This window comes from Onthophagus taurus, chromosome 11 (assembly GCF_036711975.1).
Source record: "Onthophagus taurus isolate NC chromosome 11, IU_Otau_3.0, whole genome shotgun sequence".
Lineage (NCBI taxonomy): Eukaryota > Metazoa > Arthropoda > Insecta > Coleoptera > Scarabaeidae > Onthophagus > Onthophagus taurus.
Window position 1 is genome coordinate 1,131,559 of NC_091976.1, and position 25,665 is coordinate 1,157,223.

The 25,665-nt window shown below is 33.7% G+C and overlaps 1 protein-coding gene across 1 annotated transcript; it reads right to left on the minus strand.

Moving 5' to 3' along the window:
• Positions 1-21,408: 21,408 nt before the first annotated feature.
• LOC139432223 (uncharacterized) lies at positions 21,409-22,627 on the minus strand. The gene is made up of 3 exons (XM_071200659.1): positions 22,011-22,627; positions 21,630-21,958; positions 21,409-21,576 (listed from the first exon to the last, which is right to left on the minus strand). Exons 1-3 carry the CDS (start codon positions 22,161-22,163, stop codon positions 21,438-21,440), a joined length of 621 nt encoding a protein of 206 aa, XP_071056760.1. The 5' UTR covers positions 22,164-22,627; the 3' UTR covers positions 21,409-21,437.
• Between the last annotated feature and the right edge of the window lie 3,038 nt (positions 22,628-25,665).

A 25,665-nucleotide genomic window follows, 5' to 3' on the forward strand; every position in this document is an offset into this window, starting at 1 on the left:
TTGTGTATACTGACTTCATTCGAGGGAAACCTCACACCCACATTAAGCAGAACTTTTAATATTAGCTTTGCAATGTATATATTTGCTAATATAAATGTTTGAAGCTCCTCCCCAACCAATAAAACCATATCTCATAACTGATTCAGCTACCGCAAAATAGTATGATCTTAAAAATGTGCGTGGGACATGTGGCGATAATTTTTTCATTAAGAACATCACCGATCTTAATTTTTTACAGACATTGTTGACGTGCTGATCCCACCTACAATTCTGGTCCAGTATCACACCAAGATATCTTACAGACCTTACTTTATGAATCTTTGGACAATGGCAATCAATTGACTGACATGAATCAGCATGCATCACTATACCGTCCACTGACGATTGTGTATTATTGTATGTCGAGAAGGTTATAAAGTTCGTTTTTGCAAAGTTAAGGGTTAGTTTATTGCTTTCAAGCCATCTTAGCAAAATTCTCAAGTCAGCAGTGGCCAATGAAAATAAGTTTGGCCAAGACATATTTTTGAATAGCAAGCCCGTATCGTCTGTATAAGATATCAATTCCATTATTTTGAATGAAAATCTGCTAAGATACTCAATCCTTAACTTTTTCGAGATTTCTTAATAAAATATATTTGTACCTATATATTATACTAACATTGAAACTTCATTGTTTATGACGTTCTCTTATGTTCACCTGAGTAACATATACATATAACTGAAACTGTTAATATTAATATTCAAATTATTATATGTTACCATCTTAAAGTGTTTTTCTTCAGAAAACAGCAAGATGAGAATAAAAAAAAGTGAATATACAGCGGCATCAAACATTACAAAAAATATTCATCTATGTAGTCCATTCCAGTAGCTAATTCAAGTTTTTGAGTTTAATACCAAATGTTAAATCGTTCAACAATTTTCTTATTTGTAGCTTAAGTTTTCTAGTTCGGGTCAACATGAGAGTACATCAAATGGCTATACCAATGCACTCACTTTTGATGTCTTTAACAACACGTGCGACTTCAAGAATGTTATTTATTTTGAATAAATAAAGATAGAATTATTAAAATAAGAACATGCAATACTAAGCTATAAATTTAGTTTCCCGAATGGGATACAATTAAACAATAGTATATTATTATATGAGCATATAACACAGTGCAACAGCCATTCTGGGGGGTGAAAAATTTTAAGTCAGGGTGAAAGTATTAGGTCTATATAGTAAAACCTCCAAAGGGTTTGACGTTCTCAGGCCAAACTTTTTTTTTATGACCTTTTATATTTCTTTCCTTATCTTGATGTTTGTTTGCTTAGTTTTTCAGTTATAACTCAAGAATCATTGATGATTTTTTATTTCATTCTTCAGCAAAGACTAAGGCTTAGCTAAGGCTTAAATAAATAATTTTCATTAACATATCCATGTAAAAAATTAAGTTGGACTAATTTTATCGAGTGAAATCTTAAAAAAATTGTCAAATCTCGAAAATAAAAAAAAAATATCTTTGAAAAATAATGTCTTTACTCGAGCGTTCTACGAATTGTAACTATAAAAGCGTATTCTAATATAAGTATATAGTAATATAGTAGTACTATATTAGAGAGAACAATATTTATTTGGAATATAAAAATAATAACTATAACAAATACGAATAAATAAAAAAAAAATACATATATAAAACAAATATAAGATAACTCCAAAAGGGCTATAGACTTGAGTCTTCCTGCCCGAAGAGTATTGATTTTATGAAAATTAACAAAAATTAAAGACAAACTTAGTTTAAAGAAGAACAAAGTTTATATGTTCATAAACATTGCTCTAGAGTCTAGGCCTTTTCGATGGTGATTGTTATGGGCTAGTGTCTTCGCTATTGCAATTATCGCTGTCATCAGTTTCTAAGGCTCACATAATGTCAACTTGTGACTCAATTGCTGACCCTACTGCAACTTCTGGAAATTATTCATCATCAGGATAATCCATGTCTTCGAAGACATGTCTACTTCACCAGCAAATTTCCGCAAGTATTGCACTCGGCGACTGTTTTCCTCTGTATCTGATTTGTTTTTTTATTAAAATGAGTGAAAAAATATCTCATAGATATTACCTAATTTCAAATGGCATAGCAACTTGATGGTAACGTTCGCCTTGTTCATCAGATTCAGTGGCCAATTGTCTGCTGAAGTAGTCCAGATGATGATGTAAATAGTGAATTTTCAAGGACATGTGGACGCCAATTTTCGAGAACGATGTTAACATCCTTGCGACAGAAACATTGTAGTTGCTAGAACGATGCTTTCCCAACAAGCCTTCTGTTACTTTTTTAATTGCGTTCCAAGCATCCAATTCAGCCTCAATCAAAATATTGTTGAATGCGTCACATTTAGTACGCCTGATGGAAAAAATTAATTTATTGCGATAGAAAATCATGAGAAATATGTTTGGAAAAGTTGGAATTTTCCACGAAATTGAACAAATGAATGTTATTACAACTACCTTCTTTAATTTTACTTTCGCTGAGTCTCGGGTAATATTAGTCACTTCTAACCTGCTGTGCTCTCTATGTTTCTATTCGTGGCATGCATATTGGCCTCCGGTAAATCTTGTGTCCCAATCGCACAAAAAGCACATATATTTTATATAACCACTTCGAAGACCGCAAAGCAATGCTACAACTTCTAAATCGCAGCATAAGCGGTTTTGCATATATATAGCAAAACCGCTTTTAAGCTGAGTTTTGAACTATCAATAAATAATCTCCAGTCATCTGCTTCATATTTTATTTCCATTGCGTCCATCAATTTTCCTACATCACAACAAATAAACTTTGGAGTGTTGCCTGACGACTTCGATAAGCTGTGACTTTCGTACCGTGTGCCAAAAAATTGTTTGATTTCAAAAACGAAGCCAGCTGTTCTGATTTATGCTGTGTTAATTCCAATTTAGCAACAATAGAATCAAGCTGATTTTGATTTATTAAAATAGGCTGATTGGATACAGATGGTTCGGGATCATATGGGGGATCATCACTTGAATCATATATTGATGTAAAAGTCGGAGCAATCACAGAAGATAGATCTGGGCTGAAACATTTTGGCACAGGAATGTAGCCCGAATAAGGCAATGGTCTTTGGCCACTTGCAACACCAACGTAATTATACGATTTTCTTGCCGTTTTTCTTAATGCGGCTCCTTTATTGGCACATGCGTAGCAGTTCAATAGATTGTGACCGTCGCCAGGATTAGTCCAAATCATTGGAATACCGAATGGCATAGATTCACGTCTTCTATTACTCCAATCCATTAAACGATTGTAACAAGTTTTACACACTATATTTGGAACCCAATTTTTGTTCACTATAACATTTTGGTGGAAGATCACCTCGTATGTTTGAACAAAATATGCACTGAAATTTCCCTTTTTTTTATGTTTTGGTACATATTTACCGCAGCAGTAGCAAAAGCAATATATATATCGGGCTTGCACACTTCCATTTTTCGCGTTAAATTGAATGTTTATGTCCATATAAAATGTGAAATACGGATGCTTGGAACGCAATTAAAGAAGTAATAGAAGGCTTGTTGGGAAAACATCGTTCTAGCAACTACAATGTTTCTGTCGCAAGGATGTTAACATCGTTCTCGAAAATTGGCGTCCACTTGGCTGGTGAAGTAGACATGTCTTCGAAGACATGGATTATCCTGATGATGAAGAATTTCCAGAAGTTGCAGTAGGGTCGGCAATGGAGTCACAAGTTGACATTATGTGTGGTTTAGAAACTGATGACAGCGATGATTGCGATAGCGATGACACTAGCCCACAACAATCACCATCGAAAAGGCCTAGACTCTAGAGCAATGTTTATGAACATATAAACTTTGTTCTTCTTTAAACTAAATTTGCCCTTAATTTTTGTTATTTTTCATAAAATCAATACTCTTCGGGCAGGAAGACTCAGGTCTATAGCCCTTTTGAACTTATCTTATATTTGTTTTATATATGACTTTTTTTTATTTATTCGTATTTGTTATAGTTATTATTTTTATATTCCAAATAAATATTGTTCTCTCTCTCTAATATGGTACTACTATATTACTATACAGCGTGTCCCGTATCTTCCGCATCAGAGCATTATACGGTTGTAGGATACATTATTCTGAAACGATCTTTCTAATACAATTTTTTCGAAATGTTTATAATAACCGCACGGGAACTATTTAAAGGAACTGTTTTTCGTCCAATCAGCAGATCGCAAATCAGACTCAGGTAATCGGTGCCACCCTCGGCCGGTCCGCTACGCCGATGAAAACTCGTTTCCCACGTGTACTCACCAATAAATTCGTCATGGAAAGAGAAATAAACTTTTTCGATGAATCAAAGTTGTCCGTTATTGGTCGTCGTTAAACAGTTCCCGTGCGGTTATTATAAACATTTCGAAAAAATTTTATTAGAAAGATCGCTTCAGAATAATGTATTCTACAACCGTATAATGCTCTGATGCGGAAGATACGGGACACGCTGTATACTTATATTAGAATACTCTTTTATAGTTACAATTCGTAGAACTCTCGACTAAAGACGTTATTTATCAAATAGAATTTTATTTTTATTTTTTTTCGAAATTCGACAATTTTTTGAAGATTTCAGTCCATAAAATTGGTCCAACTTAATTTTTTACATGGATATATTAATGAAAATTATTTATTTAAGCCTTAGCTAAGCCTTAGTCTTTGCTGAAGAATGAAATGAGAAATCATCAATGATTCTTGAGTTATAACTGAAAAACTAAGCAAACAAACATCAAGATAAGGAAAGAAATATAAAAGGTCATAAAAAAAAAGTTTGGCCTGAGAACGTCAAACCCTTTGGAGGTTTTACTATACTGGCCAAGTACTTACATCCTGACTTGGAATTTCTCACCCCCCAGACAATGACCCCGAAAATGTTCCACAGTGTAATGAGAGCTATTATTCACGAAGGTTAAGTTTATGTCACGAGCGTAGCAAGTGGCATAATTAACCTGACCTTTAATTAACCTGGACAAACATATTTGTCCACGACTACCTAATAATATATGCCTTATGAATGAGTTTTCTAAAACAAAATGGTAGTCATTTTTCACGGAGTGAATAATAGCGGTGAATAATAATCATTTTCCACGGGTAGCCATCTTGATCAGACTAATTATAATTATTTGAAACGTTAAAAGTTCAAAAAACGTCAATTTAATTCAATTTTTTAGGAGTTTCTAAATGTTTGACATTAAAAAAGCCTAAAAAAATTCCTTTTTTGTATGATTTAGGCATAAATTAATTAATTTTCGTAAAGAAAACGACGTTTTATAAAACTGACACTTAATTTTGACAAATTGTTGTGAAGTTGGTTACAGTTAGTAACATTGAATTTGTGTCACATTGACGTTTAACCTTTATTCAAAAATTTATTTAAAAAATAAATTTATGGAATCAATTTCAATAGTCGTGGACAAAGTATAGCATTCTACTCGCATATAATAATATACTATATTAACTCCCAACAGACAAACCGCTGCATTATCTCCCCCAATAAAAAGGACTCAAAAGAAATACAATTGGAATCTAAGTCAACTTCCAAGGATACATACAATGCTATAGAAAGAGAGAGTTGTTATAAAACACAGGGAAGCAACTCATACTTATAAGTGCCCTTTATCACATAAGTTACGGACATCTAAGGAATTATTATACAGCGCTCCTCAAAAGTAACGGATAAATTCGCTAAAACAATTATAAACAATTTATCGAAATCCAATAAATTTATTATTATTATTAAATAGCGCTGAGACGGGTCTAAAGATTTATATGTTTTGCAATTTTTTGGTATAGATTTTAAATTTTTTCCACCGTTTTTAAACGAGTTATGACGTCATCGATATTTTTTATAAATTAACAATCCGCCATTTTTATTACGAAATATGAAAGTGAATTTATTTCTGAATCTAGTACAGTTAATATTAATATTGGTTACATAAGAAAATTTTCGAGGAAAATTACTTTAAAGTTTAACTACTTCAAATTTTCTTGACATGACAAAAAAGTGTCGAAAACTGATTTAGTAAGTAGTGACCACTTTAATGCAACATATCCTGATCGCCAATTCATTAGCCAAAGTATGGTAAGCCTATCAAAACGTGGTTTTGACTGGGCAAGAAAACTCTTATATTGCTGTACGAGGTATTGGCTCGAATTTGCACATTAGTAACTCAACGGTTCACAACATTTTAAAAACCGAAAATTATCATTCTTATATCCTCATTCACCAGCAATGAGTCGTAGTTTTTTCAACAACAATTTTCCAACGATGTCGAAGACTTTGTCAAAAGCCTTATTTATAGACAAAATTGTTGGTATTGGTCTATCCAAAATCCACATTGGGAAAGAAAGTCGTACAGCCATTATCCGCATTAAAATATATACCATTAAAATAGTATATAAAAAGAAACACCAATAATAATTAATAAATCAACATTTATTTCATTTTACACCAGTTTTTTGTAAAAAAAATCACGTATAAGATTTAAGCTTCAATGGCATTATTAAGAACATTTTGAAGAGAATTTTGCATACCGCTGAAAGATTGATTACAAATTTCATTTTTGGAATTTCCTGTGGCAGTATCAACGTTCGAATTACCCGAATTCGAAATGGAACAGTTGCTGAAAATAAACCAAATTAAATAAAAAAAAAATGATTTTTTAAAGAAAACTTACGATTTGGAACAAATTGGTGCAATTTGTTTGATCTTGCAATTAGATGCGTCACCAACTGCGAAAGTAACTGTTACATTGATGGTGATATCGACATCAACATAAGTAATAACACAAACTCCAAGACCAATTTGGATCAATCCTAAGAGTTTCACGACAACTACTGCGTTTAAGTTCAAGTCAATATCAACAGCAACTCCAATGCTGATTACTGCGGTTACAGCTCCACTGGAAGTAGTTTCGCTGTAAGATATTTCAGAGCCAGCGTTGACCAATACAGCAATTGTGGTACAGTCAAGTTCAACGGATACTCCAATAACAACCAATCCGAGCTAAATTAAAATCACATTTAAAACGATATACTGAAAGAAAAGAAATACTTACCAAATTGATATTGGCTTGGATGTTAATATCTGGAAGTGAAACTGTGGCAGCTGCATTGAGACAAGCGGAAATCTTGTTTTGACAGGTTTGAGTAGCTGGTTGAGTTGCCCATGATGTGGCGATTAAACCAAAAAGTACCAAAATGTATTTCATTTTTTACTCGGTTAAAGAACGTCTGTCACAAATCGACTCTGCTGTATTTGACGAAAAACTGCCAATTTCGTTGGTTTATATACCAAGCTTATTAATGAGTCTTACTCATTATCATTATTTTACGATTGTAAAGATTTGCTTTGGTATTGATAACTCTAAAATAATTTTGTGTTTATAACATCATTACTAAAATCTCAATATTTATTGACATTTAAATCTACAGATAAAAAAATTTTTGAAAATCACTCGCAAATTTAATCGTTTTTAGTAAGGCGCTAATAAAACAATGTAATTAAAACCAGACTTTTGAAAATCTTGATTGTGTTTACCCAGACAAATTTATCCTTTAATTTGACAAATAAAAATAAAATTTTATAACATGAAATTAAAATGGCAATGATACTCAAAATTAATCGAGTATATAAGGTAATTGATACTTCGCAAACTGCATCACTTCGACTTAGTTCAAAGCCAATTCGAAACTTGTTTTAAAAATGAAATATCTTTTGGTACTTCTTGGATTAATTGCCACATCATGGGCAACCCAACCAGCTACTCAAACCTGTCAAAATAAGATTTCCGCTTGTCTTAATGCAGCTGCCACAGTTTCACTTCCAGATATTAACATCCAAGCCAACATTAACTTGGTAAGTATTTCTTTTTTTTAAATGTATATTGTTTTAAATGTGATTTTAATTTAGCTCGGATTGATTGTTATTGGAGTATCCGTTGAACTTGACTGTACCACAATTGCTATATTGGTCAACGCTGGCACTGAAATATCTTACAACGAAACAACTTCCGGTGGAGTTGTAACCGCGGTAATCAGCATTGGGGTAGCAGTTGACATCGACTTAAACTTAAACGCAGTAGTTGTGGTGAAACTCTTAGGATTGATCCAAATTGGTCTTGGTGTTTGTGTTATTACTTATGTTGATGTCGATATCACCATCAATGTATCAGTTACTTTCGCGGTTGGTGACGCATCGAATTGCAAGATCAAACAAATTGCACCAATCTGTTCCAAATCGTAAGTTATTTCCAAAAATCAAATTTTATTTATTTAATTTGATTTATTTTCAGCAACTGTTCCATTTCCAATTCGGGTAATTCGAACGTTGATATCGCCACCGGAAACTCCAAAGATAATATTTGCAACCAATCGTTCAGCGGTATGCAAAATTCTCTTCAAAACGTTCTTAATAACGCCATTGAAGCTTAAATCTGATACTTGATTAATGTTTAAAATGAAATAAAGTATTCCTATAATGACCAAAATTATTTTAACTTTACCAATTACAAATTAATTTCACAGTATTACAATTTAATTTTCTCTGTGTAAAATATTCTATACATTATAGCATTACTTAATAGAGCAATCCGATAATACCCCACAATAACAATAATAATAACAAACACCTTTGAAACATAATATTTTTGTATATCCCCGTTTGTGTTATCGTTTGACTTTAAGTTAGTTTTTGTTTACCACGTGCGAGGTGGGGATGTGAATTTGTGAGGGTCATTCAAGTCTGGTTTCGATTTGGTATTCCACATTGGTTTATGATACCAGACTCGAGTGACCTCTTGGGAACTTACAACATATTTTTTGTAAGCTGTTTGTCGTTGTGCTCAGATTTGTCATAACTAAGTTTGTATTTTCAATTAATTGTTACTTTTTGCATTTTATTCAGAGTGTGGTTAATAAACCAGTTTTCTTTTGGAATTTTAACATTTAATTCTTCCACCTTATCCCGAAACCACATTCCACGGAATTTTCCGCAACACCTTTATTAAACACTATCATAATACAAAAATGAAACAAAATAAATATTTTTCAGTGGAGCGAGATTCAGCTATCTAAAAGCTCAATATAACCCCATATTAAATGTAACTGTCAAATATTAGTTGATACTTTGAAAAGTGCGGCGTGCATAATTTTTATGGAATATCCCACCTCTTACATTATTCTTGCAGTCGACCGACCATTTGATAGGCAAAATGCGTAACATTCTCTTAAAAGAAATTAAGGTTTCTTCTGATAGCGCAACCAAGCGTTCTACTGCCGATGTAACCTTTTCAGGCATACGAATCTTTTTTGGTTTTCAGATCGGACCAATGATGATAAAACATGATAAAACTGAAGTTGTTAATGAAAAAAACCAAAAACTTATAACTAGATTTTAACTAGACTAATGTTAGAGAAGTTTAAAAATGTATAGGCAATTTATTCCTTTTGTTTGGGAACCAAGTCAGTCAGAACCCAAGGATATCCATTGTTTAACATTGAAATCACTCTTAACAGTTTGTAATCCAAATTCACTAACCGAACTGCACACAAATGCAGTATTGCATACGGACGTGTGCTAATCTGTATATGTAGATTGAGAGTAATAGCAATAACTCAACAAGAAGACTATAGAAAGGGAATCAAAATTACATATAGTATGCGAATTGGAAACACTAGCCATTATGGCAGCTGATCAACTGCCACTAAGAAAAACTTAATTCCAGGCATATTATTTCATGTTGGATGTTTTGACAAGATTTTAATTTAAAGATTTATTTAGATCAAGATTTTCAAGATATTATTTACAAGATTTAATTTAAAGCGAGTAGAATTATAAGGGTTTCTGTCTTGTTAGTGGTAAAACCACATAGCCTTTAGCTCAGAACTAAAGAAATGATAAAACAACGCAACTTTCACTTAAAACTCGGGTTGTTTGCGTGGGGGTTCCCCGATCGTGGCAGTCACTGTTGGGTAAAGGAACAATAACTAATGGTCAGTTGGCAAATGCAACAGAAATTAGTATCCAGAGTGTATTTGAATATCATTGCCAAATTTCAGAATGTAATTCTTTAGCGAATATTTAGAATCTGGTTTTAATTTATTCTTATAATTAAATATCAATATGATATATATTTTATACTATAATATCAATGCAATGTGAAATCAATCTCCAAAAAAATAATATTTGTCTTAGTATCTTAATGGATATCTTGTAAAGTAGTGTAATTTATTTGTTTAAGGTAAAATCATTTTTACTGTTATTATCTGAATGATTTATTTCGTTTTACTTCATTTTGAACATTAGTCATGTTTAAGATTTAGGATTCAATCACATTTTGAAGAGAGTTTTGCATGCCGCTGAATGATTGGTTGCAAATATCATCTTTGGAATTTCCAGTAGTTTCATCAACGTTCCAATCCAATTCCAACTCGAATTGGAAATTGAATAGTTGCTGCAAATAAATCAAATTAAATAAATAAAATTTTAAAGAAAAACTTACAATTTGGAACAGATTGGTGCAATTTGTTTACTGATTTTGTTAATTTATACACCAAGTTTATCAATACATATGATCGCAAATTTGTTTTGGTATTGATAACCTTAAAATAATTTTGTTTTTATAACATCATTAAAAAAATCTCAATATTTATTGATATTTAAAACTGCAGATAAAAAGAAATATTTGAAATTCATGCGGAAATTTTATCGTTTTTAATACGGCGCTAATAAAACAGTTAAAGCAGAATCAGACCTTTGAAAATGTTATTTGTGTTTACCCAGACAACTTTTTTGCTTTAATTTGACAAACAACAAATAAAATTGTATAATACGAAATTAAAATGGCAATGATACTCGAAATTAATCGAGTATATAAGGTAATCGATACGGCGCAAACTGCATCACTTCGATTTAATCCAAATCAATTAGAAACGTATTTAAAAAATGAAATATCTTTTGGTACTTCTTGGACTAATTGCCACATCATGGGCAACCCAACCAGCTACTCAAACTTGTCAAAATAAGATTTCCGCTTGTCTCAATGCAGCTGCCACAGTTTCACTTCCAGATATTAACATCCAAGCCAACATCAATTTGGTAAGTATTTTTTTTCTTTCAGTATATCGTTTTAACCTTCGAGCGGGCGCGCTGTTATAAAATTTATCACAATCTTCGTTTTTTTAATATATTTCCTTATATAATGCATTTGAAACGATTTAACGCTAATGTATTCGTGTAACCATGTATTTTGAACATTATGATGAGAAAATTAAAGAAAAAAAACTATTGTCGTCGTTTTTACGGCAAAAAAAGGTGTAAAAAATAAGAAATTTACACATTAATTGCTGATTGATAAGGCCGTATTTATATTATGGGATGAATTTATGGTGTAAATGTATTATAAACACGTTTCGAGTCATATGTGAAAGTTTTTGGGTTGTTTGCAGACTTTAGAAAAATACAGGTCCGTAATGAAAGTTTTGTCGGAATCGGAATTTTTTGCTTCATCTGTTCAATATTTCAAACTTTTCAATTTTTTCACTAGTTTGTATAAAAATTCAATATATTCAGGTTTCTTGCGTGTAAATAAGAGATCTGTTGGGACCGGAAACTAAATTTTAAAACGCCATGAGGGTTTGTTTGCACAGACCGTAATTATTTTTTAGGAGTTATTTACGATTAGTTTTTATGAGTAGGTAATCCTTGGAGGATTTCGGGGTATATTTAGAATACGGTTGTCAATATATAAGTTTAGAGATCAGCGTTACAGTCATTGTGTAAAGTGTCGTTGGAGCGAAAAGAAGTCGTCTTATTCAAAAGTTTTTGTGTTGAAAAAAATATTGAGTGTGTTAAAATATAACAAGTGTTAAAATATAATAGATAAATGATGACAGCACCAGAAATATTATCTAAAAGTGACATTGAAAACAACATTCAAGGACTATTTGATAAACCGCAAAAAGAAGAAGAAGATAGTGAAGCCGGAAGTGATTTGAGTGATGAAGAAATTGAAGTGAATAATTTTGACAGCGCATCTGAAGAGGATAATTCTTCTGAAGAGGATGAAGAAAGCATTGAGACATGTATTGAAGATTTTTATGTTGGAAAAGACAATCTCAGTATGTGGAAAAGAACAAAATACGCAAAATCAAGTCGAACTAAAAATATTAACATAATAAAAGAAGTTTCAGGTCCTACTTGTGGTGTAAAAAATCTTAGTGAATTAGAACTATTTCAAAAAATTATCGATAGTATAATGCTTGAAAATATTGTGGCACATAGAAATACTTATACAGAATCTCTGAGATTAAATCGTGATTACACACGAAGCAGAGATATCAAAGATATCAACAAAACGAATTATTGGCTTATTTTAGAATACTTTTCTTAATAGGTATTAAAAAGTCACATTTTGCCAATGTAAAAGAAATTTGGAACAGCGATGGAACAGGTATTCAAATGGTTAGAGCAGTGATGAGCTACAAACGATTTTTGTTTTTAACTCGATCTCTCCGCTTTGATGATAAAGTTACAAGAGTTGATAGGCGTAAAATTGACAAATTGGCAGCAATTCGGTGTTTCTTCGAGAAATTTCTAGAAAACAGCCAGCGTGTTTCAAGTTAGGTGAATTCGTCCCAATAGACGAAATGTTGCATCCTTTCCGAGGTAGATGTGCATGGATACAGTATATTCCAAGTAAACCCGCTAAATATGGGATAAAAATGTATGCACTTTGCGATGTGAAAACTTTTTATGCATACAACATAGAAATTTATTGCGGCAAGCAACCAGATGGTCCGTATATGGTATCTAACAAACCGATGGATATTGTAAAGCGATTGGTAAAACCAATAGAAAATTCAAACAGAAATGTTACTACTGACAACTATTATACCAGCGTAATTATAATTAATAGCAGATTATTTACTACAGAAGAAATTTGTTTAGACTGTAAAAATGAATCTGATTCAAATTAAAATATAAAATGTTTAACAATTACAAACCGTCAAAATCGCAACAACCTTGAAATGTCGCAAAATGTAAAATATAAATGCGTATGTTTTTTAATAATTTATTTGTTTTTTAATATTTATTAATTATTTTATTTGTTTTTTTATTAGTTTGTTAATGTTTTTTGATTTTTAAAAATGAATTCATTTCATTGATTTCATTTTATGTTAACAGTTACTTAATACATATTAAATACTTCTACTCTAGTAAAATGTGTGTTTTTTTAAATAACCTAATACATACTTATTAATGCGAACCCGTTGTCATAAAATGTATTTGTTATATTCCGCTTTTGTTATAAAATCGAGCGCGCCCGCTCGAAAATTGATACGGACCTGTGTTATAAATTTTATACACAGCGCGCCCGCTCGTGTTACAAAATCGAGCGCGCCCGCTCGAAGGTTAAAGGTGATTTTAATTTAGCTCGGATTGGTTGTTATTGGAGTATCCGTTGAACTTGATTGTACCACAATTGCTGTATTGGTCAACGCTGGCACTGAAATATCTTACAACGAAACAACTTCCGGTGGAGTTGTAACAGCGGTAATTAGCATTGGAGTAGCGGTTGACATCGACTTGAACTTAAACGCAGTGGTCGTGGTGAAACTCTTGGGATTGATCCAAATTGGTCTTGGTGTTTGTGTTATTACTTATGTTGATGTTGACATCACCATCAATGTATCAGTTACTTTCGCGGTTGGTGATGCATCTAATTGCAAGATCAAACAAATTGCACCAGTCTGTTTCAAATCGTAAGTTATTTTCCAAAAATCAAATTTTATTTATTTAATTTGATTTATTTTCAGCAACTGTTCCATTTCCAATTCGGGTAATTCGAACGTTGATATCGCCACCGGAAACTCCAAAGATAATATTTGCAACCAATCATTCAGCGGTATGCAAAATTCTCTTCAAAACGTTCTTAATAATGTAGCGTACAAAAAAAATTAATAATCAAAAACTCAAAACAAAACGCCACGAAAAACAAGGTGCCGGCAATCTCAGTAGAGAAGGGGTGGATTTCTTTTTTTTTATAGGGCGCCAGTGGATCTACGATAGTATTCCTTGTCTCAATGCCAATCACAACAGGACCCACTCTGAAGTGAAAGTGAATGACGAAAATCAAAGAAAACAAAACGGATAATAATAATAATAATACTCTATTAAAAGAATTTAAAAAAAAATAAAGTAACTTTTCGTGCAAGTAAAAAAAAAAAAATAAATAAATCAATTATAATAATAATCATTCAAAAACTATAAGAAACAAAAATTTAATTTAACCAAAGTTTACTCGAGTTAACTGTGATCTTACAAAATCAAAAAAAAAGTAAAAAAATGAACTAAAAATAAACTAAACCAAATAATAATAAATAACCAATTATTTCAGGTAAGTATAAAAATATCAAACATAATTCTAGGTAAGTAGCAATAAAGTGTTCTATTTTTTTTTTTTTTTTTTTATATATATTTTCCTTTTTTTTTCCTCAAACTTTATTATATTAAATTATATATTTAATTCAATATTTTTCTCAAAATATATATAGCGTTCATATATTTGAAAAACACGCTTTTTTTGTTTGTTAGCAGGTTACGAAAAAGACGACTCGACGAATGTTCCGAGAACGAGAAAATTAAGTAATCTGACCTTGAAAATTCTGCACACGATGAAAATTTTACTTTCCCGATGATAATTCTTTATCCGGAAAAGTCATACGATCTTGGGAACGACGGTTTTTAACGATATTCGCCTGTTGGATTGACGGACCGAAATCGACAGGTCGTAGACGGGAAAAATTTAGACCAAAAATAAATATCCAATACAAGAAGCTAAAAAAACGTAAAAAAAAACTATAACCGACGAAACAATGAGAAAAAGAATTAACGTTATTCTTACCGTCTCACTTCACGCACGAAAATTTATTAGAAGCACGCGTAAAAACGCAAAACGTGGTTTGAAAAATCCTCTCAAAGGAGTACCGACGAAAATTTGCAAGAACCAACAAGAATTAATCGTCGAAAAAAATTCACTATGAGACCCACAATCCCAAAATAACTTTGGAGGGCACTACTAAACCCTTAATTTGGTCTCAACGTAAAAAAAAACGCACGCGGATGTTAATAAAATTTAAACCTTCGTCGCTAGCTCAACCCCTTCTCCAAAATCTCTACGTTTTCAAGAACGGCCCGTCGCGTCAAACCCGTTCCGCCAAAAAACCACGATCCGAAAATTTAAGAAAATTTAACCCCTCATCTATATGTAACCCTTCAAACATATTCAAAATAAATAACTTTTTTCCAAAAAAAATTCGCGTTTTCAAATTATTTCAAATAAAACCGTTACAATAACGCCATTGAAGCTTAAACTTTATACATAATTAATGTTCAAAATGAAATAAAACAAAATAAAATATTAATATAAAACAACCATATTATTTTATCTTTACCAATTACAAATCAATCCCACAATTTTACAATTTTATTTTCTGTTGATGGAATATCAGACATATTATAGCATTATTTAATAGATCTAGGAAGACTAATCAAATATAATAGCCCTCAATAAAATATTAGTTGATATTAAACAGGTGATTCTCAACCTATACGCATAATTTTGCTGAGTATTAACTTTGATGGCGTACACTATGCTTTTAAAGGGTCCCCAAACATGAAAATAATAATAATAATATATGTCTTTATTGTCCAACAAAGTACCAATTAGGACAATATTATACCACACAGAAAAACAAACTTACATTAACACAAGCACATTCTTTGTAGTGGAGCGCTAGCCTGCACGTTGGTTCTACTATTTTTCAAATAGAAAACATAGCTGTATCGGGTAGCTTGGCTGGGTACACTGAAGTTAATGCAAGAAGTAACCAGTTACAATCCGTTTCACCACTCACCAGTTTTATAATAAATCTAGCGTCGAGATCATCCCTTCGAGTGTCAAGCGAAGAAAAATGATGACATTGCAACAAAGATTGGTACTCAGTACCACAAACACGATAAGCTCCATCCACGCGAAAGGAAAGGCACTTTAAAAACCGAAGACGAAGCGATATGTAATGCGGTGACCATATAACAGACCCATACTCCAGTTTCGGCAGAACAAGCGCCCGAAAAAGCGATATGTATACAGCAGAATCCGTGAATAAACGTGAAGTACAGAGCACAAAGCCAATCATCCTCACAGCACAGGAAGCGACATCCTCCACGTGCGGTAAAAATGATAGTCTGCTATCAAAAGTTACACCCAGATCTCTGATAGAAGTCAATTTAAGCAGTGTGATTCCGCCTACACAGTAGGATACATAGGAGTAGATCTACGAGTAAATGTGACAGCACCACATTTCTCCACATAAATCCTGAGCTGATTACGATCGCACCATTCCACCAACATATCAAGATCCGACTGCATCGAAGCCACGTCTTCATCCGAGGTCATAGTGCGAAATATCTTAAGATCATCAGCATAGGCCAATACACCAGACTTAAATCTGTTTAATAAGTCGTTAATAAATATTATAAACAGTAGTGGACCCAAGGTAGAGCCCTGTGGGAGACCAGATCGTGCAAAAAGTCCACCGAAGCAAAGCCATTATAAAATACATAATTGGCCCTATTTGACAAATACGATGAAACAAGACACATGAGCCCAGGGGAAAAGCCAAACATACTGACCTTCTGGAGGAGAAGGTCGTGATGGATCGCATCAAACGCCTTGAAAAAATCAGTGTACACTACATCACCTTGACCAACCCCATCCAGGGATCAACATATTACTTCTGTAATCACCGCAAGATTAGTAACGGTTGAACGGTGCTTAATAAACCCATGCTGGTGCGGCGATACAAACGATTGAACTTGCTAATAAATAGCTCCATAGATGATTTGCTCAAATACTTTAGCGAAGTTAGATATTATGGAGTTGGGATGATAATCAGCAATGTTGTTGCGATCAACACGCTTGAAAGCAGTCGTAGAGTCGTGTAGTCATAGTTGATGCCTAACATAATTCCAGAAGCTACGAGGATCCGAGCGTAGTGACTGCTCAGCATTTCTTGTAAAGGCTATATACGAATCAGAGATCTTTTGCTCTGTCAAGTATCTCAATCTTCCAAACCCTGCATGATAAAAATCACATTTAGTTCTCTTCTACTTTCTTCTATAGAATTCTTTTAACTTTAAAAGATTTTTAATTTCAGGAGTGTACTAAATAGGGTATTTAGAAGTATGATACGCTCTTTTTGGAACAGACTGATCCAATAGTTCATGGATCTTCATATAAAGTAACCGCGCAGCATCATTAACATCTATGCACTTATCAAGAAAGGACCAATTTGTTTCGAGGAAATCACCGTACAAGTCATAAAAATTGGCTCTGCGAAAATCATATCGACTGCCACACAGCTGGAAAATTTGATTGATTGTTACTTTGTGTGAGTAAGTTTATGGTAATATTTAAGGCGAGATGATACAAATCTTCAGATACAAGAGGCAGGTCATCACGAACAAGTTCGAACTGGTGTTCATTGTTAATTAAAACTAAATCCAACAATCTTGCGTCACAGTTCAGCACATGATTCAGTGGAGACAGATTTAGAAAATCACAGACAATACGAAATGCTTGTGTTCTTCCATCACTGACAGTAGCACCAGGACCCTTAACATAATCAGGTAAATTAAAGCCTCCTATAATAAGTACAGGAAAGTTCAATAGTCTATGGTCCAAAGCATTCAAGAAAGAAAGCAAATCAGGCTTTGGGGTATCAGGAGGGATAAGAAAAAGGCCATCATGGCAAACCAGATCTGTCACAGGCTCCTAGGAAGGAACTGGAGTCTCAAACCACGAATGGCTCATTGGGCCTACGTAGCAATAATCAGACCCATGGTCGCCTACGCCTCATTGGTTTGGTGGCCAAAAACAAAACATAAGACAGCTCAACAACAGCTGGCACAAATCCAGCGGTTAGCATGTCTTAACATAACGGGTGCAATGAGATCCTGTCCGACGGCTGCTTTGGAAGCCCTACTCGGTCTCACACCGCTCCACATATATACAAAAGGAGGCAGCCTTAAGTGCCTTATCACTGAAAACAGTTTCTTCACTCAAGTTGATGCAGGGTAACCTCAGAGGACACCTCGAGATCCTCAAGGACCCATTTCTAAATCACCTGATTGAAATTAAAACGGACCTCATACCGACGGAATACAATTTCAACCAACCGTATAAGGTCATATTTAGTAGCAGGGATGATTGGGCGAAGGGAGGGCTTCAACTAAAAAGAGGAGCCCTAGCCTGGTACACCGATGCTTCAAAGACAGTAAGATCTGGAGTAGGCATGGGCATCAGTGGACCAAATAGCCACATCAAATTGCCCCTCAGCTCGGACTTAACAATTTTCCAAGCAGAAGTTCTTGCTATAAACTTCTGTACCGCTTTGAACCTACAGAAGGGACAAAAAGGTGCATCCATAAACATTTTCACAGACAGTCGGGCCGCCTTAAAGGCAATTCAGGCCTACACGTGTGGCTCCGCACTGATCAGAGAGTGTACCAACAACCTGAGAGAACTCGCTAGGGGCAATGATGTTACCCTATGGTGGGTTCCAGGTCACAGCAATATTGAGGGCAATGAGAAGGCCGACAAGCTGGCCAAAGAGGCAGCAAACACGCCCTTCATTGGACCCCAACCTGGATGTGGACTACAAAAAAGCCACCTAAAACAAATAATCAACAACTGGGAGGCTTCAAAGATAGCCTTACGCTGGAAAGAACTTCCAGGTCACAGACAAGCGAAGAGTATGATAACTCCGTCGCAAAACAAAACCAAAGAGGTTTTATGCCTCAGCAAAGGGGATCTAAGAACGCTCTCAGGCTACCTGACCGGCCATGTGCCCCTAAAATACCACCTCTTCCACATTGGACAAGCTGAGGATCAAACTTGTCGACTATGCAACGACGAGTCAGAAACTGCTGAACATATACTGTGCAATTGCGTCGCCAGAGGCCGTCTAAGGCACAACGTCTTCGGTAAAACTCCCCTGTTACCTACCGACATAAAGGTTCAAGACCTCAGGACAATACTAAGGTTCATTAAGGACCTACATTTGCCCTAAACCTTTGGAGGGCTAAAGTTACAATAGATCTTATAGGTCGCGGTAACGAGAGGGGCCTCTCTCCTCAGCCCGGCAGCAATAATAATAATAAATCAGGAGGGATATACAAACACATCAATGAGTGGGACCAAGGACCGGATGTCCGAGACGTCGATGATTTCCACTGCAAAGCGACTACATAAAGCAATAAGAACACCTCCCCTTTTATAACGTCTAACCAAATTAGAACTTCGATCAGCCCTCAAGACACGGTAGCCATCTAAAAACAATTCACTAGAGGCAACCGCAGAGTTTTAACCTTTGTTGGGTAAGAAAATAAAGAGGATTGAAGTCGGGCGATCGTGGTGACCAGACGATTGGAAACGAGCTCAACCTATCATAGTAACAAACTTTTACTATTTGTAATGAGGAATAAATCCCCAAGTTTACGCGTGTAGGTAAAGAATCACCTTGTATATGAGGTCGAGATCACTTTTAACAATTTTTAAACTCAATGCACCAACTAAAAAACACAGAAATGCCTGCAGTCTAGAATACGGCTAATCTATATACAGGGTGGCATAGAAAAAAGTACATTGCATAGTGCTACACAATAGAGGACACTAAAATAAGAAAAAAAAGTTCCTATGAACATGGGTCCGCAAGGCCTACGGTTAAAAGATACGGGGTGTTGAATTTTAATTTTTTTTATTTATTTGCAAAAACAATGATAAATACTTCAACAATTAAATTTTATTGGTATGATGACCGATTCAATAGAGATGGAACCCTGTATGTATGTAGCGCTCTCCATCAGTAATCACAAAACCAAGATCATATTTGAATTTAGCATGATAAAAAACCCCTGTATACCACATTTTATCCATTTTTTGCGTCTCTGGCTAAAGATATTCAAAAAAAATACCCAAAAAAAAATAAAATTTAACACCCCATATCTTTTAACCGTAGGCCTTGCGAACCCATGTTCATAGGAACTTTTTTTCTTATTTTAGTGTCCTCTATCGAGTGGCACTATGCAATGTACTTTTTTCTATGTCACCCTGTAGATTGGGAGCAATAGCCTTGCTCAATAAGAATGAAAATTACATGTACACGAATTCAATACACTAGCCATTGTGGCAGCATTAAAACATTTTAGGAGATATTTACTCAAATGAACTATTTCAGTACACCTCAATCCTTTTGTCGTTCCTGACAAATAGCACATTCTCTACCAAAATTTACGATCACATTATCTTCAAATCACCACATACAGCAGGCGTTTTCCAAGGTGGCACCCTATCGTCAATTTTTTGTAACATATACAGCCATGATATTCCCCTAGTTGTAAACGATGATACAGTTAAGTTTGCTGACGACACAGTTTTACTTGCAAAAGATTACGAATTGACGGCAGCCATAACCAAATTCAAAACGCATCAAAGTTACGGAACTTAGAAGTAATCGAACAAAAAGGCGCAGCAAAACAATTTACTTTGCGGCAAATAAGAAAGCCTCAACATCTGGTAATAAATAACATCCTAATTTAATCAAAAAAAGAATCATCATCATTGTTATGATTTTTTAAATCCAATTCTGTATGTTTAATTGTGTCAACCTGAAATTGACTGAAATTGAAAGGCTATAAAAGACTGGCAGAACTTATAAATAGAAAGTTCACTTAAACTTGAATGCGCAATACTTATTTGTACCGCAAAGTAGTTAATTTTTAATTTTATATAAATTTATTTTGTTGTATTTAAATTCAAGTTCTTTTTAATTTCATTTTCTCTGGCTCTTATCGAGTCCTCCACACGTAGAGGAGGATCAGTGGGAGAGGACCATCAATTAGACCAGACGCAGTCCTGATTTCCACTAATATGCATCGAGTAGGCAGTTTCTGATTCTTGAAGAAATAAATAGTACATTTTCTACTAAAGATCAAGTAAATTTAAAAATGATGAATACCTTTGTCCCTACGATAAATCTTGAGGTGCCGATAGACAGGAAGTGAATTAAAAGCTCGTTAGCTGTATAGTTTATACTACTGCAATCTCAAACTAAAAGCGTTACAAGATTCGCAGCTAATAATATCAGAGTTTCTTTTAGAATAACGGATTTCAATGAACAGTCAGGATAACACATATGTAAAGCATTAAACAAAAATATTATATAGAAAGAATCACCAATAATAATTATTCAATCGATTTTTATTTCATTTTACACCATTTCTTTAATTAATCAAGTTTATAATTTATGCTTCAATAGCGTTATAAAGAACATTTTGAAGGGAATTTTGCATACCGCTGAACGATTGGTTGCAAATATTATCTTTGGAGTTTCCGGTGGCGATATCAACGTTCGAATTACCCGAATTGGAAATGGAACAGTTGCTGAAAATAAATCAAATTAAATAAATAAAATTTGATTTTTGGAAATAACTTACGATTTGGAACAGACTGGTGCAATTTGTTTGATCTTGCAATTCGATGCGTCACCAACCGCGAAAGTAACTGATACATTGATGGTGATGTCGACATCAACATAAGTAATAACACAAACACCAAGACCAATTTGGATCAATCCTAAGAGTTTCACCACAACTACTGCGTTTAAGTTCAAGTCGATGTTAACCGCTACTCCAATATTGATTACCGCGGTTACAACTCCACCGGAAGTTGTTTCGCTGTAAGATATTTCAGTGCCAGCGTTGACCAATACAGCAATTGTGGTACAATCAAGTTCAACGGATACTCCAATAACAACCAATCCGAGCTAAATTAGAATCACATTTAAAACAATATACTGAAAGAAAAAAAATACTTACCAAATTGATGTTGGCTTGGATGTTAATATCTGGAAGTGAAACTGTGGCAGCTGCATTGAGACAAGCGGAAATCTTATTTTGACAAGTTTGAGTAGCTGGTTGGGTTGCCCATGATGTGGCAATTAGTCCAAGAAGTACCAAAAGATATTTCATTTTTTAAATGCGTTTCTAATTGATTTTGGATTAAATCGAAGTGATGCAGTTTGCGCCGTATCGATTATCTTATATACTCGATTAATTTCGAGTATCATTGCCATTTTAATTTCGTATTATAAAATTTTATTTGTTGTTTGTCAAATTAAAGCAAAAAAGTTGTCTGGGTAAACACAAATAACATTTTCAAAGGTCTGATTCTGCTTTAACTGTTTTATTAGCGCCGTATTAAAAACGATAAAATTTCCGCATGAATTTCAAATATTTCTTTTTATCTGCAGTTTTAAATATCAATAAATATTGAGATTTTATTAATGATGTTATAAAAACAAAATTATTTTAAGGTTATCAATACCAAAACAAATTTGCGATCATATGTATTGATAAACTTGGTGTATAAATTAACAAAATCAGCAAACAAATTGCACCAATCTGTTCCAAATTGTAAGTTTTTCTTTAAAATTTTATTTGATTTATTTGCAGCAACTATTCAATTTCCAATTCGAGTTGGAATTGGATTGGAACGTTGATGAAACCACTGGAAATTCCAAAGATGATATTTGCAACCAATCATTCAGCGGCATGCAAAACTCTCTTCAAAATGTGATTGAATCCTAAATCTTAAACATGACTAATGTTCAAAATGAAGTAAAGCGAAATAAATCATTCAGATAATTACAGTAAAAATGATTTTACCTTAAACAAATAAATTTCAAATATTATTTTTTTTGGAGATTGATTTCACATTGCATTGGTATTATAGTATAAAATATATATTATATTGATATTTAGTTATAAGAATAAATTAAAACCAGATTCTAAATATTCGCTAAAAAATGACGTTCTGAAATTTGGATACTAATTTCTGTTGCAATTGCCAACTGACCATTAGTTATTGTTCCTTTACCCAACAGTGATTGTCACGATCGGGGAACCCCCACGCAAACAACCCGAGTTTTAAGTGAAAGTTGCGTTGTTTTATCATTTCTTTAGTTCTGAGCTAAAGGCTATGTGGTTTTACCACTAACAAGACAGAAACCCTTATAATTCTACTCGCTTTAAATTAAATCTTGTAAATAATATCTTGAAAATCTTGATTTAAATAAATCTTTAAATTAAAATCTTGTCAAAAAATCCAACATGAAATAATATGCCTGGAATTAAGTTTTTCTTAGTGGCAGTTGATCAGCTGCCATAATAGCTAGTGTTTCCAATTCGCATACTATATGTAATTTTGATTTCCTTTCTATAGTCTTCTTGTTGAGTTATTGCTATTACTCTCAATCTACATATACAGATTAGCACACGTCCGTATGCAATACTGCATTTGTGTGCAGTTCAGTTAGTGAATTTGGATTACAAACTGTTAAGAGTGATTTCAATGTTAAACAATGGATATCCCTGGGTTCTGACTGACTTGGCCCCCAAACAAAAGGAATAAATTGCCTACACATTTTTAGACTTCTCTAACATTAGTCTAGTTAAAATCTAGTTATAAGTTTTTGGTTTTTTTCATTGACAACGTCGCAAAGAGTGTGCACGTTTTGACTACATCTTTAAGGCCCACTTTTACCACGTCGTGATCAATTTATCCGATAGATGATATTGGTCCGATCTGAAAACCAAAAAAGATTCGTATGCCTGAAAAGGTTACATCGGCAGTAGAACGCTTGGTTGCGCTATCAGAAGAAACTTTAATTTCTTTTAAGAGTATGTTACGCATTTTGCCTATCAAATGGTCGGTCGACTGCAAGAATAATGCAGGAGGTGGGATATTTCATAAAAATTATGTACGCCACACTTTTCAAAGTATCAATTAATATTTGGCAGTTACATTTAATATGGGGTTATATTGAACTTTTATACAGGTCATCCACGACGACCGTCCATTAGAACTTTACAGGGTTCTGGCCAATACAAAAATTTGAAAATTCAGATTTAAGTATTATTAATTGCGTTCTCTTCGACTAAAATATTTTCAGATTTCTAGCTCATCCGGTTATACCGGAAGTCGCCACCTACTTTATTTTTTTAAATGGAACACCCTATATATTTTTACATATTTGGATTTGTCTGTTTTCAAGGTTTATGAATAACTTTACTTTTTGCAATTTGATTTGGCCGTTCTTGAGTTATTCGAATTTTTTTAGAAAAATCTGCTCCAGCAGACATTTGTTAAAAAAATCAGAGAACACTCGATTTTTGGGATATCAATTTAGGATTCAGAACATGCGTAACCAACATGATGGAGTACGTTTTGGTGCCGAGTATGGCTGTCTAGAACGTTTGGTCACTTTACTACGGCACGTTAACTTTTCGAAATTTGGAAATACCATAACTTCATTTTTTTAAATGGCACCCCCCATATTTTATTACTGAGTCGTCTTCGATGTCTCATTTTACATCTTTTATATCCAATATGTCCTATACCTAACATTTATAGTTTTGGAGATAATTAGGGTTTTTTAAAAAATGCACACATATCACATCGATCTTTAACCTAGTGTGCCATGAATACCTAGTGTGACCTAGTGTATAACCATATGAACTGGCCTTTTGAAAATTTGCAGACTTCTGTGTTTGATGCCAGCTTTTTACTAAAATATTTTCAGGTTCCGGGTGCTTGCGGTTACACCGGAAAAGGTGATAATTTTCATATTTCAAATGAAACACCCTGTATTTCATTACATTTTTGAAATTTTTGTTCAATTTTACGCCCCTGTATGTTGCAGCCGACACGTACGCGCAATTATTTGGTTACACTCTCCATAAATTATTATCAAATTCAAATAATCCTCATTACTAAATTCCAAACGTGGCATTTCTTGAGAACAGATCATTACAAAAAGTAACCTACTCATCACACCAACAGAAATAAACCATAGTTTTAGCAAATGTCGAACTGTTTACTCTTTCCTTACTGATCCTCTGATAATACATAACCACAACAACATTCCCAACACATTTATAAATTATAAAAAGTAACGTTGTAGTTGACATTTTTTATTGAAAAGTGTTATAAAACTCAGGGTGTTCCATTTAAAATATGAAAATTGTCACCTCTTCCGGTGTAACCACAAGTACCTGGAACCTGAAAATACTTTAGTTAAAAAGCTGGCATCAAACATCGCAAGTCTGCAAATTTTCAAACCTCCACTTCATTCGGTTATTCACTAGGTATTTATGACACATTAGGTTAAATATCGATATTTGTGTGCATTTTCCAATAAACCCTAATTATTTCCCAAACTATAAATGTTAGGTATAGGACATATCGGATATAAAAGATGTAAAAAGAGACACCGAAGACAACTAAGTAATAAAATATGGGGGGTGCCATTTAAAAAAATGATGTTATGGTACTTCCAAGTTTCGAAAAAGTAACGTGCCATAGTAAAGTGACCAAACGTTCTAGATAGTCATACTCGGCACCAAAACATACTCCATCATGTTGCTTAAGCATGTTCTGAATCCTAAATTGATATCCCAAAAATCGAGTGTT